This window comes from Coccinella septempunctata, chromosome 9 (genome assembly GCF_907165205.1).
Source record: "Coccinella septempunctata chromosome 9, icCocSept1.1, whole genome shotgun sequence".
NCBI lineage: Eukaryota > Metazoa > Arthropoda > Insecta > Coleoptera > Coccinellidae > Coccinella > Coccinella septempunctata.
In genome coordinates, this window is record NC_058197.1 from 18,623,465 (window position 1) to 18,636,251 (window position 12,787).

The following is a 12,787-nucleotide window of genomic DNA, read 5'->3' on the forward strand; positions in this document are numbered from 1 at the left end:
ACTACTCATTTCAATATAAACACAAAGATTTCTGAAGGTGAGATTTTGGAAATAAGAGATCAATTTGGCTTTTCGAAATCATCGGAATATGCGAATATTCAATTGAACATTCATTGACATTTTCGACGATTTCAAGGTTTTTTTTGAAGAAAAACAAAAATAATTTAGTCTCAAGAGAGTAATTTAATCACAAATAAGGTAATGGGTTACATTTTCTCAAATACAACGGATTCCGTGGATGTTTCGATCTTCAAAATTGAGTACACTCAAGGCTGTGTAATCTATGGAATATTTATCGAAATTTATCAACACATTGATCAAATATTCACAAGACCATGAATTTTCACTAATACCTATCTTTTTTAATGTCCTATAATATTCAATATCAGATAAATAATAATCAAATGCACTAATAAAATTGGCGTTTATATCGAGAACCTCCAGTTTTTTCAGAGGATAAAATAGATATTTTTCAATATTGGTGATTTGATTGTGAGATACATTGAGGAATATCAAGCTTTTGAGGTTGGTGAAACATCCAGCATCAAATTTTGTTATACTGTTATGCTCAAGATGCAAATGACTCAACTGGTCAACATCTCTAAAGATTCCATTTGGAAGTGTTGATAACTGATTATTGGACAAATCTAAAATAATCAAATTTTTCAGTCCGACAAAAGTATTTCTCGACAGATACTTGATTTTGTTGTGACTGAGGTACAAATTTCTCAAAGAGTCCAGGCCCAGAAAAGCTTCATCTTCTATTACTCTAATACCGGTTCTCGAAAGATCCAAACGTTCTAACCTGCTTAAACCAACGAACGTTTCAGCTTTCAGGGTGCTGATATTGTCGAACAAATTTTGCTTGTCGAAATCTACAACGTTTATCAGACCTAAGAAAGCTCCAGGTTCAATTTTGAGAACTGTCGAGTTTTCAAAACTGATCTTTTTCAGTCTCGAAAGTCCTTTGAAAGCGTGTTTTTTTATTTCCGTGATATTGGAATTGACGATATGCAGCTCTTCCAATGAAATCAAGTTGAAGAAACTCCTTTTCTCTATTATTCCGTCGATTGTTAAGTACAAACGTTCCAATTTCTTTTTTTGTGGAAATGAAACTAGCGAACTTACTGGGATGGGGTTACTAACAATGTTCAGGGATGTTATCTCGTCTTTGAAAATGGGTTGATTGCTGGGTTCGATTTGCCGGATTACATTGAAATCCAACAAAAGTTCCGTGAAATTACCAGGAGGAATTTTGGTAAGTAGGCAGTGAGAAAAATCTACAACATTCGGATATGAAACACCAAAAACCGTTTGACCAACAGTTGTGAGAGGATTGTAGGATAGATTCAATAGTACTAATCCGGACAAGTGACTGAAAATTGAATCATTTAAATGGGTTATCTTGTTATGGTCAAGATACAATGTCCTCAAGGTCATTCCTTCAAAAGTTGTTGGAGCCATTGATTCTATTTCGTTGAAGGATAAGTCTAGTCCGTCCGATATGAAACCTCCGAAGTTGAAAGGATGAAGTTCTTTGATTATATTTTTGCGGAAAATGAGTGAACTGCAACGAATCTCTCGTCCCTTTATCTGGTTTACCAAAAAACTCAAATCATCCAAATTATTACCTTCAATATTCAACAACACCGTCGAATCCATATCAAATGGCCCTTCTAACATCTGATAACCTGGTCTATCTTGATATGTCCAAAATGGATTTTGAAGCATAATAATTGCATTATCAGTCCTATGTTCAATGGTGTGAATGAAATTGTTACTCAAACTCAAATACTTCACGTATTTCAAGTTTTTGAAATCGTTCAGGGATATCTTCCTTAATTTGTTGTAGCTCAAATCTAATTCTTGAACCGTTTTCGAATTGGAGAATAAATTCCCAACATCCTCTATCAAATTATGGCTCAGATTCAGGAAAGTCAATTCCTGGTTCTCGATTCCAGTGAATTTCTTGATTTCATTATAACTCAAATCCAAATGAAAGAGATTGTTATAATTGGCCAACAATGTTCCGTTCAAAAAGTTGATTTTATTGTGCCGCAGTACAAGTTTCCTCAAAAATAAAAGGGTGTCTAGGGAACTAAGTTCCCTTATTTCATTGAAACTCAAATCCAATTCTGTCAATGTATCAAAAATTGTTTTATGTTCAGAGCAGTCATCACCGCATATAAATGATGAAACACTTGAATTTCTTATGGTTAACAAAGGTGGCAGGTAATCACAAGCAAGAGGCATCTGGAAACGTGGAATGTGGGAATCCCTTATTAATAAATATATTAAATTACATCCACACTCCCTCATCGCTATATCAATTGCGTCTTCATCCATCGAATCGCATTCCATATAATAATAGCCCTGATCCTGATCTGTTTTATCAACACATTTTCCATCAGAGCTCCGAAACCACAGAAGTATGAGCAGCATGTAGGAAATTCGATACCTGTAACAATGATCTGTATATACTTGAGATGAATTGCCTAAATTTTCTCTTCAATGAAACGTGGTCTATTAGCATATTCCAGTTTGGTTCACTTAAAATAGCTTATAGGCAACGTTACTTGAAGCACCGTTTACGTTTAAATTTCTCAGGAAAGTTACATGTATATGGACTTCGAAAAGAAAGTGCTGGTTCATGTTCTCAATTCCGATAAAAGATATAAAGTGTGAGTCTTTGACACTTCGACTCATACCTACGAATATTTTAACAGAATATTCTTGAGGTCAAAAGAAACACCTTTTTTCTATAACTTTTTGCCGATTGGGCTCTGATAAAAAGATATAGGCATTTCAAGTTTTCATGATGAGCTATGCTGCCCCTGAAAAAACTAAATTCCCTTTAGAATAACAAACTAAATCTATGACACTACCACACATCTGTATGGATATTTTGAACAGAGTTGCATTCAGTCAAAGTACCCAATTTTTGAACATCAAATTACTCGTAAACGGCGCATTATACGAGAAAATATGAAGAATACTTCAAGTATTCATAAGATAGCGTCCAACTTAGTTTCAAGAGTTGGGTTCTTTGAATTTTCGCCATTTTTATGGTACGTTATGGTCATAATGAGAAAACTGGAAGACGTGGGTGATATCTTGTGTTCGTAAAAGATTCATCAAATAAATGAAAAACTATATTCCGAAATTCATTTCATTCGAAAAAAAAGTTTGTAAGTTAGAACTGAAAATAACATTTTTTATGGTTTTTCAACAGCCTCTACTTAATAAACCGAGCCGATTCGAAAAAAATGATATAGGAAAAAGTGTTTCTTTTGACTCCAGGAATCTACTGTTGAAATAATAGTACTCTCACCCTGTACGAGTATTATAATTAATAATAATTAATTTGAATACATAGGCTGAAGGACTTTGACCAATGGCCATTTGTGAAAATAAAGCACAGTGTTATTTATTTTTTGAATATATCAAACAAAGTAAAAACGGTTTTACTCACATTTTGGCCATAAGAACAATTCATCAAGTTCAGATGTTGATATATTTCTGTTGGCTCTCTCAATTCCAACGGCAAATTATTAATGTTATGAATGAAAAAAAATAGCTGATAATGCAGTTCAGTTCACATTAAGATTATTGAACGCAGAGTCATCATCTTCGGATGTCGGATGTGAAAATCCTAATGATAAAAGTGATATTTTGAATATTTTCAGCAATTTCAAGGTTTTTTGGAGGTAAACAAGAAAAATGCAGTCTCAACACAGATTTAATCACACATAAAGGTTTTCCTAACATTATGACAATGTAAATTATTTCAATAACAACGGATTCCGTGGATGTTTTTATCTTCAAAATTGAGTATACTCAATTCCGTGTAATCTATAGAATATTTATGGAACTTAAGCAATTCATCGATTAAAAAGTCACAAGACCATGAATTTTCACCTATACCTATCTTTTTCAATGTCCTATAATACTCAAGATCGATAAGATAGTTATAAAATGAAGTAATATAATTGAAATTTATATCGAGAACACGAAGGTTTTCCACAGGATAACCCCAATTAGTAGTTCTGATGTTATTGTGAGATATATTCAGAAATTCTAAGCTTCTGAGGTTGGAAAAGCATCCAACATCGAATGTGTATAAAGCGTTATGCTCAAGATGTAAATGGCTCAACTTTTCAAGATCTCTAAATATTTCTGATGAAAGTGTTGATAACTCATTATTGGACAAATCTAAAATATTCAAATTTTTCAGTCCGACAAAAGTATTTCTCGACAGATACTTGATTTTGTTGTGACTGAGGTACAAAAATTTCAAAGAGTCCAGGCCCAAAAAAGCTTCATCTTCTATTACTCTAATACCGGTTCTCGAAAGATCCAAACGTTCTAACCTGCTTAAACCAACGAACGTTTCAGCTTCAAGGGTGCTTATATTGTAGAACAAATTTTGCTTGTCTAAATCTACAACGTTTATCAGACCTAAGAAAGCTCCAGGTTCAATTTTGAGAACGGTCGAGTTTTCAAAACTGATCTTTTTCAGTCTCGAAAGTCCTTTGAAAGCGTGTTTTTTTATTTCCGTGATATTGGAATTGACGATATGCAGCTCCTCCAATGAAATCAAGTTGAAGAAACTTCTTTTCTCTATTATCCCGTCGATTGTCAAGTACAAACGTTCCCATTTGATTTTTGGTGCAAATGAAACTAGCGAACTTACTGGGATGGGGTTACTATCCATCTGGATTATGAAATCTATAACATTTGGATATGAAACACCAAAAACAGTTTGACCAACAGTTGTGAGAGGATTGTAGGATAGATTCAACAGTTCTAATCCGGACAAAGGACTGAAAATGGAATCATTTAAATGGGTTATCTTATTATGGTCAAGATACAATTTCTTCAAGGTCAATCCTGCAAAAGTTGTTGGAGCCATTGATTCTATTTCGTTGAAGGATAAGTCTAGTACATCCGATATGAAACCTCTGAAGTTGAAAGGATGAAGTTCTTTGATTATATTTTTGCGGAAAATGAGTGAACTGCAACGAATCTCTCGTCCCTCCATCTGGTTTACCAAAAAACTCAAATCATCCAAATTATTACCTTCAATATTCAACAACACCGTCGAATCCATATCAAATGGCCCTTCTAACATCTGATAACCTGGTCTATAATGATATGTCCAAAATGGATTTTGAAGCATAAAAATTGCATTATCAGTCCTATGTTCAATGGTGTGAATGAAATTGTTACTCAAACTCAAATACTTCACGTATTTCAAGTTTTTGAAATCGTTCAGGGATATCTTCCTTAATTTGTTGTAGCTTAAATCTAATTCTCGAACCGTTTTCGAATTGGAGAATAAATTCCCAACATCCTCTATCAAATTATGGCTCAGATTCAGGAAAGTCAATTCCTGGTTCTCGATTCCAGTGAATTTCTTGATTTCATTATAACTCAAATCCAAATGAAAGAGATTGTTATAATTGGCCAACAGTGTTCCGTTCAAAAAGTTGATTTTATTGTGCCGCAGTACAAGTTTCTCCAAATATCTTGATGTTTCGAGGGATCTGAGTTCCCTTATTTCATTGAAACTCAAATCCAATTCTCTCAAAATAGCGAAAATTATTTTATGTTCAGAGCAGTCATCATCGCATATAAATGATGTAACACTTGAATTTCTTATGGTTAACGAAGGTGGCAGGTAATCACAAGCAAGAGGCATCTGGAAACGTGGAATGTGGGAATTCCTTATTTTTAAATGGTTCAAACCACATCCATACTCCCGCATTCCTATATCAATTGCGTCTTCATCCATTGCATCGCATTCCATTAAGTCTGATGATCTTTCATCTACACATTTTCCATCAGATCTTCGAAACCACAGAAGTATGAGCAGCAAGTAAAAAATTCGATACCTGTTGAAATAATCTATATTAAAATGGGATAAACTTACTTTTTTTGCCTGGAAAGTGGTTTATTAGCATTTTCAGGAGAACCTATCTGAATATAAATTTTGATGAAAAATGAATCATCCATCCAGTTTATGTACTGGGCCCTCCAAATACTTTGATAAAGTCGAATATTCATCTGTTTTTCATCAGGAAAAATAGCTGAACGAAGCTGATGATGTTTGTTTTTGGTAGTCGTGTAAAATTCTGGAGCTACTACCCAAAGAGTATATGAAATTTCATCAAGTACTTCAGAAGGAGTAAAATGCAATTGAAACTTAAGAAGTTCAAATTTGGATCACTTATAGGAACAGCTCATAGGCAACGTTACTTGTGGAACCCTGTATGTTTGAATTTGCCAAGAAATAAGATTCATGTTATGCTTAAAAAAGATGCATTGGAACTATCTGGATCATGCTATCGCAGTTCATATACATACAGGAAGAGTCTTTGACTTCTACAGATGTATATTTTAACAGTATATTCTGTCTAAATATATTAAACAAAGAGAAAACGTTTCTACTCACATCTTGGCCATCAGAACACTTCACCATATTTGAGGTTGATATATTTTTGTTGCCCCTCTCATTTCAATAACGAATCAACAATGGATATGAATAAAACAAATAGCCCCATTATTGAATGCAAAGTCTGATCCTTCCTTTGAGAAAGTCAATATACAGACATGGAAATCAGAATGATAAAATCGATTCCTTGCTAATAATGGATGTTTATACCTTGTTATTAGATCACTCTCAGTATATACAACCATGAGGGTTATGGAACGGAATAAAACATGTAGAATCTCGTAACATTTTAATTCAAACAGTGAGGCATCAATAAGTCACTACCAAATCCTCCTCAGTAGGACAATAAAGGTAGTTGCAAACGTGAACACAATAAATTCCTCCCATATTCTCAACGTCGAATTCCAGCTTACTGATCGCCCTGTAGTTAACACCGTGCTCTTCGAAATCGTTCAGCATTATGGTCATATTCTCGCAAGGCCACTTATTCTCACCTATACCTATCGTTTTCAGGGACGACAAATGCTTCAAAGTGAAGTGATAGTCGAATTTAATGACATGATTGGAGTTGATGTCCAGAACCTCCAAATTCCTGAGCGGAAACAGAAGATGCCTGTCCAGGTAACTCAACTGGTTGTGGGATAAGTTCAGAAACCTCAGATTCCTCAGGTTCGAGAATTCCCCGATGTGAAACTTGATGATCCTGTTGTGCTGAAGGTGCAGATGCGTCAAATTCACCAGTTCCTTGAAGATCCCTATGGGGAAGGTCGACTCTTTGCCGGTCAGATTGTTATTGGACAGATCTAGCGTTTTGAGCGTCTTCAAGCCGACGAAAGAGTTCTTCGGCAAGTCCCCGATCTTGTTGTTGCTGAGGCTCAGATTCACCAGACTGTCGAGTCCGCAAAACGCGCAGTCTTCGATGGTCACGACCGCCAAACTGGACAGATTCAACGTTTGCAGTCTTTCCAAGCCCACGAACGTCTTGGACCTGAGGTTGCTGATGTTGGAGAAGAGGTTTTGGGCGTCGAAATCCGACACAACGTTCCTGAGGCCCAAGAAAGAACCGGGTTCTATCTTAGACACTGTGGAATTTTCGAAATCCAACTTCTTCAAGCTGATCAGCCCTTTGAAACTGTGTTTGTGCAACTTGGTTATCTTGGAGTTGACGATGTGGAGGTCTGTTAAAAAGATCATGTTGAAAAAACGCTTCTTCAGGATATTTCCGTTGATTGTCAAGTGCAAATGTTTCAGTCCTATCTTGTGAGGGAAAGAATCTAATGGTATTATGGATAGTGGGTTACCCACTATACTCAGGGTTACCAGCTGATCGTTGAACCCAAACAAGTTACTGGGTATCATCTTTAAGAAGTTGTCATCCAGATAAAGGTCCGTCATGACTGAGCACCCATCGAAAATGTTGCTGTCTATTTCTTCGATACCAGAGTGGCTTAAATCCAAGTAATACGTCATATTCAACCCTCTCACGTCCATCTTGGTCAATCTAGAAAGTGACAAATTAGTTAGAGAGACTCTATCGATTTTTGCATCATCGAAAACCCTCTCCAGGCTTTCCAGAGGATTGTTGGATAAATTCAAATATCCTCCGATCCTTATACCAGAGAACAGTTTGGGTTGTAGTCGTTTCATTTTGTTATTACTCAAATCGAGTACATACAACGAAGAGAACGTGTTCGGTTTGATGGTTTTAATGTTGTTGTCGTTTAGGTAAATCTCGAAAATGGTCTTATTGCTGAAGATACCCACTGGAACTTCTGAGAGGAGACAGTGCGATAGATCTAGTACGTTAAGCGTTAATTTCCCGAAAATCATTTGACTGACTGTTTCGATTGGATTGTAGGACAGATTCAGTAGCCTTAGAAAACGTAAATTATCAAATATCGAATCGTTCAGATATGTTATCTGGTTGTGGTCGAGAAACAGTTCTGTCAAGTCGCTCATCCTTTGGAATGCTGCGGAGGGTATTGATTCGATCTGGTTGAAAGAGATGTCCAGTTTATCCAAGGAGAAACCCCTGAAGTTGAAGGGATGCAGCTTTTTGATTTTATTATGGCGGAATATAAGTGTTTGGACACTGTTTTCTCTGGTGAGGTTCGCCAAGAAGCTTATATCTTCTAAATTATTATTCTCCAGATTGATCGACTTCAGAGGTCGATCTATAGATTTATCGTTGAAAATATGACTGAAATTCTTCAATTTGTTGTGGGATAAGTCCAAAACTCCATTGCTTGTATAATATCTCCAAAAGAGATACCTACTTTCATACATACTGGGAGGATCATATTGAATGGTGTAAATCTCATTGTGGCTCAAATTCAGATACTGTATTCGACTCAAGTTCCCAAAATCATCGACTGACACTTTCCTCAGTTTGTTGAAACTCAAATCTATCGTTATAATATTCGTCAATTGTTCGAATGAACCTTTAATCTCTTCTATGGAGTTATGACTTAGGTTCAAAGAATTCAAATAGTAATTTTGTAATGAAGTGTGATTCTTGATGTTGTTATAACTCAAATCCAAATAAAACAGTTCACTGTTTAATGTTAAAGCTGACGCGTCCAAAAATTCTATTTGATTGTGATGTAGGGAAATTTTGTTCAAACTGCTTGTGTCCACGAGAAAACTGATTTCTTTGATGGTGTTAAAACTCAAATCTATTTCCCTCAAATTTCCGGTTTCTCTCAAAACCTGGCCAAGTTTGGCGATCGTAGCGATCCTAGAATTTCTCATGATGAGAGATCTTAAACTGTTGTAACGTATTGGCATCATTTCTATGTGTGGGATGAAAGAATTCTCTACTTTCAGGTATCCCAGCCTACGGCCACTCTCTTCTATAAAAGCCAATAATTGTTCCTCATCCAATGAAATGCATTCAGCCATTATGTTATTCTCATACAGTCTACATTTTGCACTAGAGGTATGAATACCCAGTGTGAGAAGCAGCATCAAATTGGTCCACAACCTGGAAATGAATTGCTTGATATTAATAGGGTGAAATCAAGGACCAAATCACATATTTGCTCTTCTCCTTAGGACAAGGGGTACTATATTACTTTCCTAGGTTATGAAACGTATAAAGGTTCTCTTGAAGATCACAAAAAACCAATCAGATGTTGATTCATTGGAAAATTACACTGTAGATAGCCCCCCAAACTGAACTACGAAATGAAAAATGAAAACACGAAAAATTCGTTTTTCTCAGAAACATTGTCGAGGACCCCACAGTTCTGCATAAATATATGGGTTTTCGAACACGCAGTATCGATTGAGAGCTGAAATTGAGAGCCTATCTATATTCGTTTAGATTTTCATCTTCGAAATGGCATTTTTCAAAAATTGCAATTTTCAATCTGCGATATCTCCTGTTATATTCGTCTGATCCATTTGGGATTTCCGGTTTTATAATCAGCATTGCCTAGGCTTCCACCCTAGCACAAGAACTCGATTTCGAAAATCTCGATTTTTTTGGTCAAAAATGAGAAAGGGGTTAGACCCCCCTAAAATGACCTATTTTGCATTCTGTCTGAAAATCAGGATGCTCCATTGCTGTTTTAGGATATGGAGTTAATAGAATTTGTTCTGAAGATTCTAGAAAACTAAACAGTTGATGATTAAATAGAGAATTGCACTCCTGGGAACTCTTCGAAGTCAACTCAAAAATGAAAAGTGGAAAAACAAAAAAAATTATTTTCCCCTAAACAGGGCCAGATATTTGAAATTTTGGTATGAACATATAGGTTTTCGAACACGCTGAATCTATTACAGGCAATATCGTCAGCGTATCTCTCTTCGTTTAAATTTTCATATCTGAAATGGCATTTTTTCGAAAATTGGAATTTTCAATCTACTATATCTGCTGTTATATTCGTCTGATCCAATTGGGATTTCCGGTTGTATAATCAGCGTTGCCAAGGCTTCAACCCTAGCACAAAAACTCGATTTCGAAAATTTCGATTTTTTGGGTCAAAAATGAGCAAGGGGTAGACCCCCCCTAAAATGACTTATTTGCTACTCTGTCTGAAAATCAGGATGTTCTATTACTGTCTTAGGATATGGAGTGCATAGAATTTGTTTTGGAGATTGTAGAAAACCAAACAGTTCATAATTAAATAGAGAATTACACTCCAGAGAGCTCTTCGAAGTCAACTCGAAAATGAAAAGTGGAAAAACAAAAAAAATTATTTTCTCCTAAACAGGGCCAGATATTTGAAATTTTGGTATGGAAATATAGGTTTTCGAACACGATGAATCTATTGCGAGCATTTTCGAGAGCCTATCTCCCTTCGTTTAGATTTTCACCTTGGAAATGGAAATTTTCAAAAATTGCAAATTTCAATCTGCGATATCTTCTGTTATATTCGTCAGATCCAATTGGGATTTTCAGTTATATAATCAGCGTTGCCAAGGCTTCCACCCTAGCACAAAAACTCGATTTCGAAAATTTCGATTTTTTGGGTCAAAAATGAGCAAGGGGTAGACCCCCTCTAAAATGACCTATTTGCTACTCTGTCTCAAAATCAGGATGTTCTATTACTGTCCTAGGATATGGAGTGCATAGAATCCATTTTGAAGATCCTAGAAAACCAAACAGTTGATGCTTCAATAGAGAATTACACTCCAGAGAGCTCTTCGAAGTCAACTCGAAAATGAAAAGTGGAAAAACAAAAAAAATTATTTTCTCCTAAACAGGGCCAGATATTTGAAATTTTGGTATGGAAATATAGGTTTTCGAACACGCTGAATCTATTGCGAGCATTTTCGAGAGCCTATCTCCCTCCGTTTAGATTTTCACCTCGGAAATGGAAATTTTCAAAAATTGCAATTTTCAATCTGAGATATCTCCTGTTATATTCGTCTGATCCAATTGGGATTTCCGGTTTTATAATCAGCATTGCCAAGGCTTCCACCCTAGCACAAAAACTCGATTTCGAAAATTTCGATTTTTTGGGACAAAAATGAGCAAGGGGTAGACCCCCCCTAAAATGACTTATTTGCTACTCTGTCTGAAAATCAGGATGTTCTATTACTGTCTTAGGATATGGAGTGCATAGAATTTGTTTTGGAGATTCTAGAAAACTAAACAGTTGATGATTCAATAGAGAATTGCACTCCAGAGAGCTCTGAGAAGTCAACTCGAAAATGAAAAGTGGAAAAACAAAAAGAAATATTTTTTCCTAAACTGGGCCAGATATTTCAAATGTTGGTATGAAAATATAGGTTTTAGAACACGCTTCATTCATTGTGAGCAATTTCGAAAGCCTATCTCCCTTCTTTTAGATTTTAAAAATTTGCAAATTTCTTCCTGTTATATTCGTTCGATTTTTACGAAATTTGCGTTTTGTTTTCTTCTCTTTATTGTTGACGGTCCGTTTATTTTCCACCATAACAGAATTGTTCCGCCATTCCTTAAATTCAAAATCAAGTCGATAATATAATCAAATGAAAATTGTACTAAACAACTCTAGTCATTTCCATGAAATCATTGAAATTTTCAAATTCACCCTCAGTCATACACAGATATTCTTCATATGAATATTCGTATTCTTGAAACATTTAAAAAAATTCAAGACCATACGATTTGACTAATTCCACCGAGTCATATCCACACAAAATTGATAACTAGAAAATATTCGAATAAAATTTCACTCGAAACAACTTAAACTATGTGTTAATTGCTTATGAGGCAAACATATTTCTACTCACATTTCGATGAACAGAACACCAGACTACTCCCAGTTCTATTTCTTGATCTGTCGATTGCAATATCATATCAAAAATAAATATCAATACAGAAGAGATAAGTTCTGTTTATATTTAGATTTCAGATCGAACCATTACCTCCTTCACAATTTCCCATTCATACTTATTCTGTTGAGAGTAATGAAATAAGTTCTCGTGGTCATTGATGAGAAATGGTGCTTTATTATAGTGAATACTAGGAGATGGGTGTAGAAAAATTGAATTCATGGTGTGCCTTAGTGAAGCACATATCAGTTCCTCATCTTAGCCAATAAAAATAGCTTCTTCTTCCTCATGTAGCCCCTTCTCACTTCCAAAAGAAACAAAGCCATTCCAACCGCGTATCCAGCGATCAACACTGCAGTAGGTGTCATTATATGCTCGAGGGTCAACTTCGTCAATTTCAACTTGAAGGCCAATTTGTTCTCCATCCCATGATCGTATTTGGCCATGAAAAAATCGCTGAAGCCATACGCGTGCATCTTCAGGATGTATTCGTCCACGATAGGCGTCAAAGGATGTCCAAGAGGAAGGACAGCACCCAATCCAGCCTCCCTGTACGCTGGCTCGAGT

The 12,787-nt window shown here is 35.7% G+C and overlaps 2 protein-coding genes across 2 annotated transcripts; both read right to left on the minus strand.

Moving 5' to 3' along the window:
- Window positions 1-163: 163 nt before the first annotated feature.
- Window positions 164-6,601, minus strand: LOC123321140. Its single transcript, XM_044908644.1, has 3 exons — window positions 6,455-6,601; window positions 3,799-5,894; window positions 164-2,471 (listed from the first exon to the last, which is right to left on the minus strand). Exons 1-3 carry the CDS (start codon window positions 6,463-6,465, stop codon window positions 217-219), a joined length of 4,362 nt encoding a protein of 1,453 aa, XP_044764579.1. The 5' UTR covers window positions 6,466-6,601; the 3' UTR covers window positions 164-216.
- A 129-nt stretch (window positions 6,602-6,730) lies between these two features.
- LOC123320856 (toll-like receptor 3) lies at window positions 6,731-12,326 on the minus strand. Its single transcript, XM_044908312.1, has 2 exons — window positions 12,179-12,326; window positions 6,731-9,437 (listed from the first exon to the last, which is right to left on the minus strand). Coding segments are annotated over exons 1-2 (2,676 nt in total). The 5' UTR covers window positions 12,181-12,326; the 3' UTR covers window positions 6,731-6,763.
- Between the last annotated feature and the right edge of the window lie 461 nt (window positions 12,327-12,787).

Coding starts and splice junctions, on each gene's coding strand:
- LOC123321140 (XM_044908644.1), bottom strand. Junction 2,472..3,798: donor TAAAAACATCCACGGAATCC/GTTGTTATTGAA, acceptor AAGTATATACAG/ATCATTGTTACAGGTATCGA.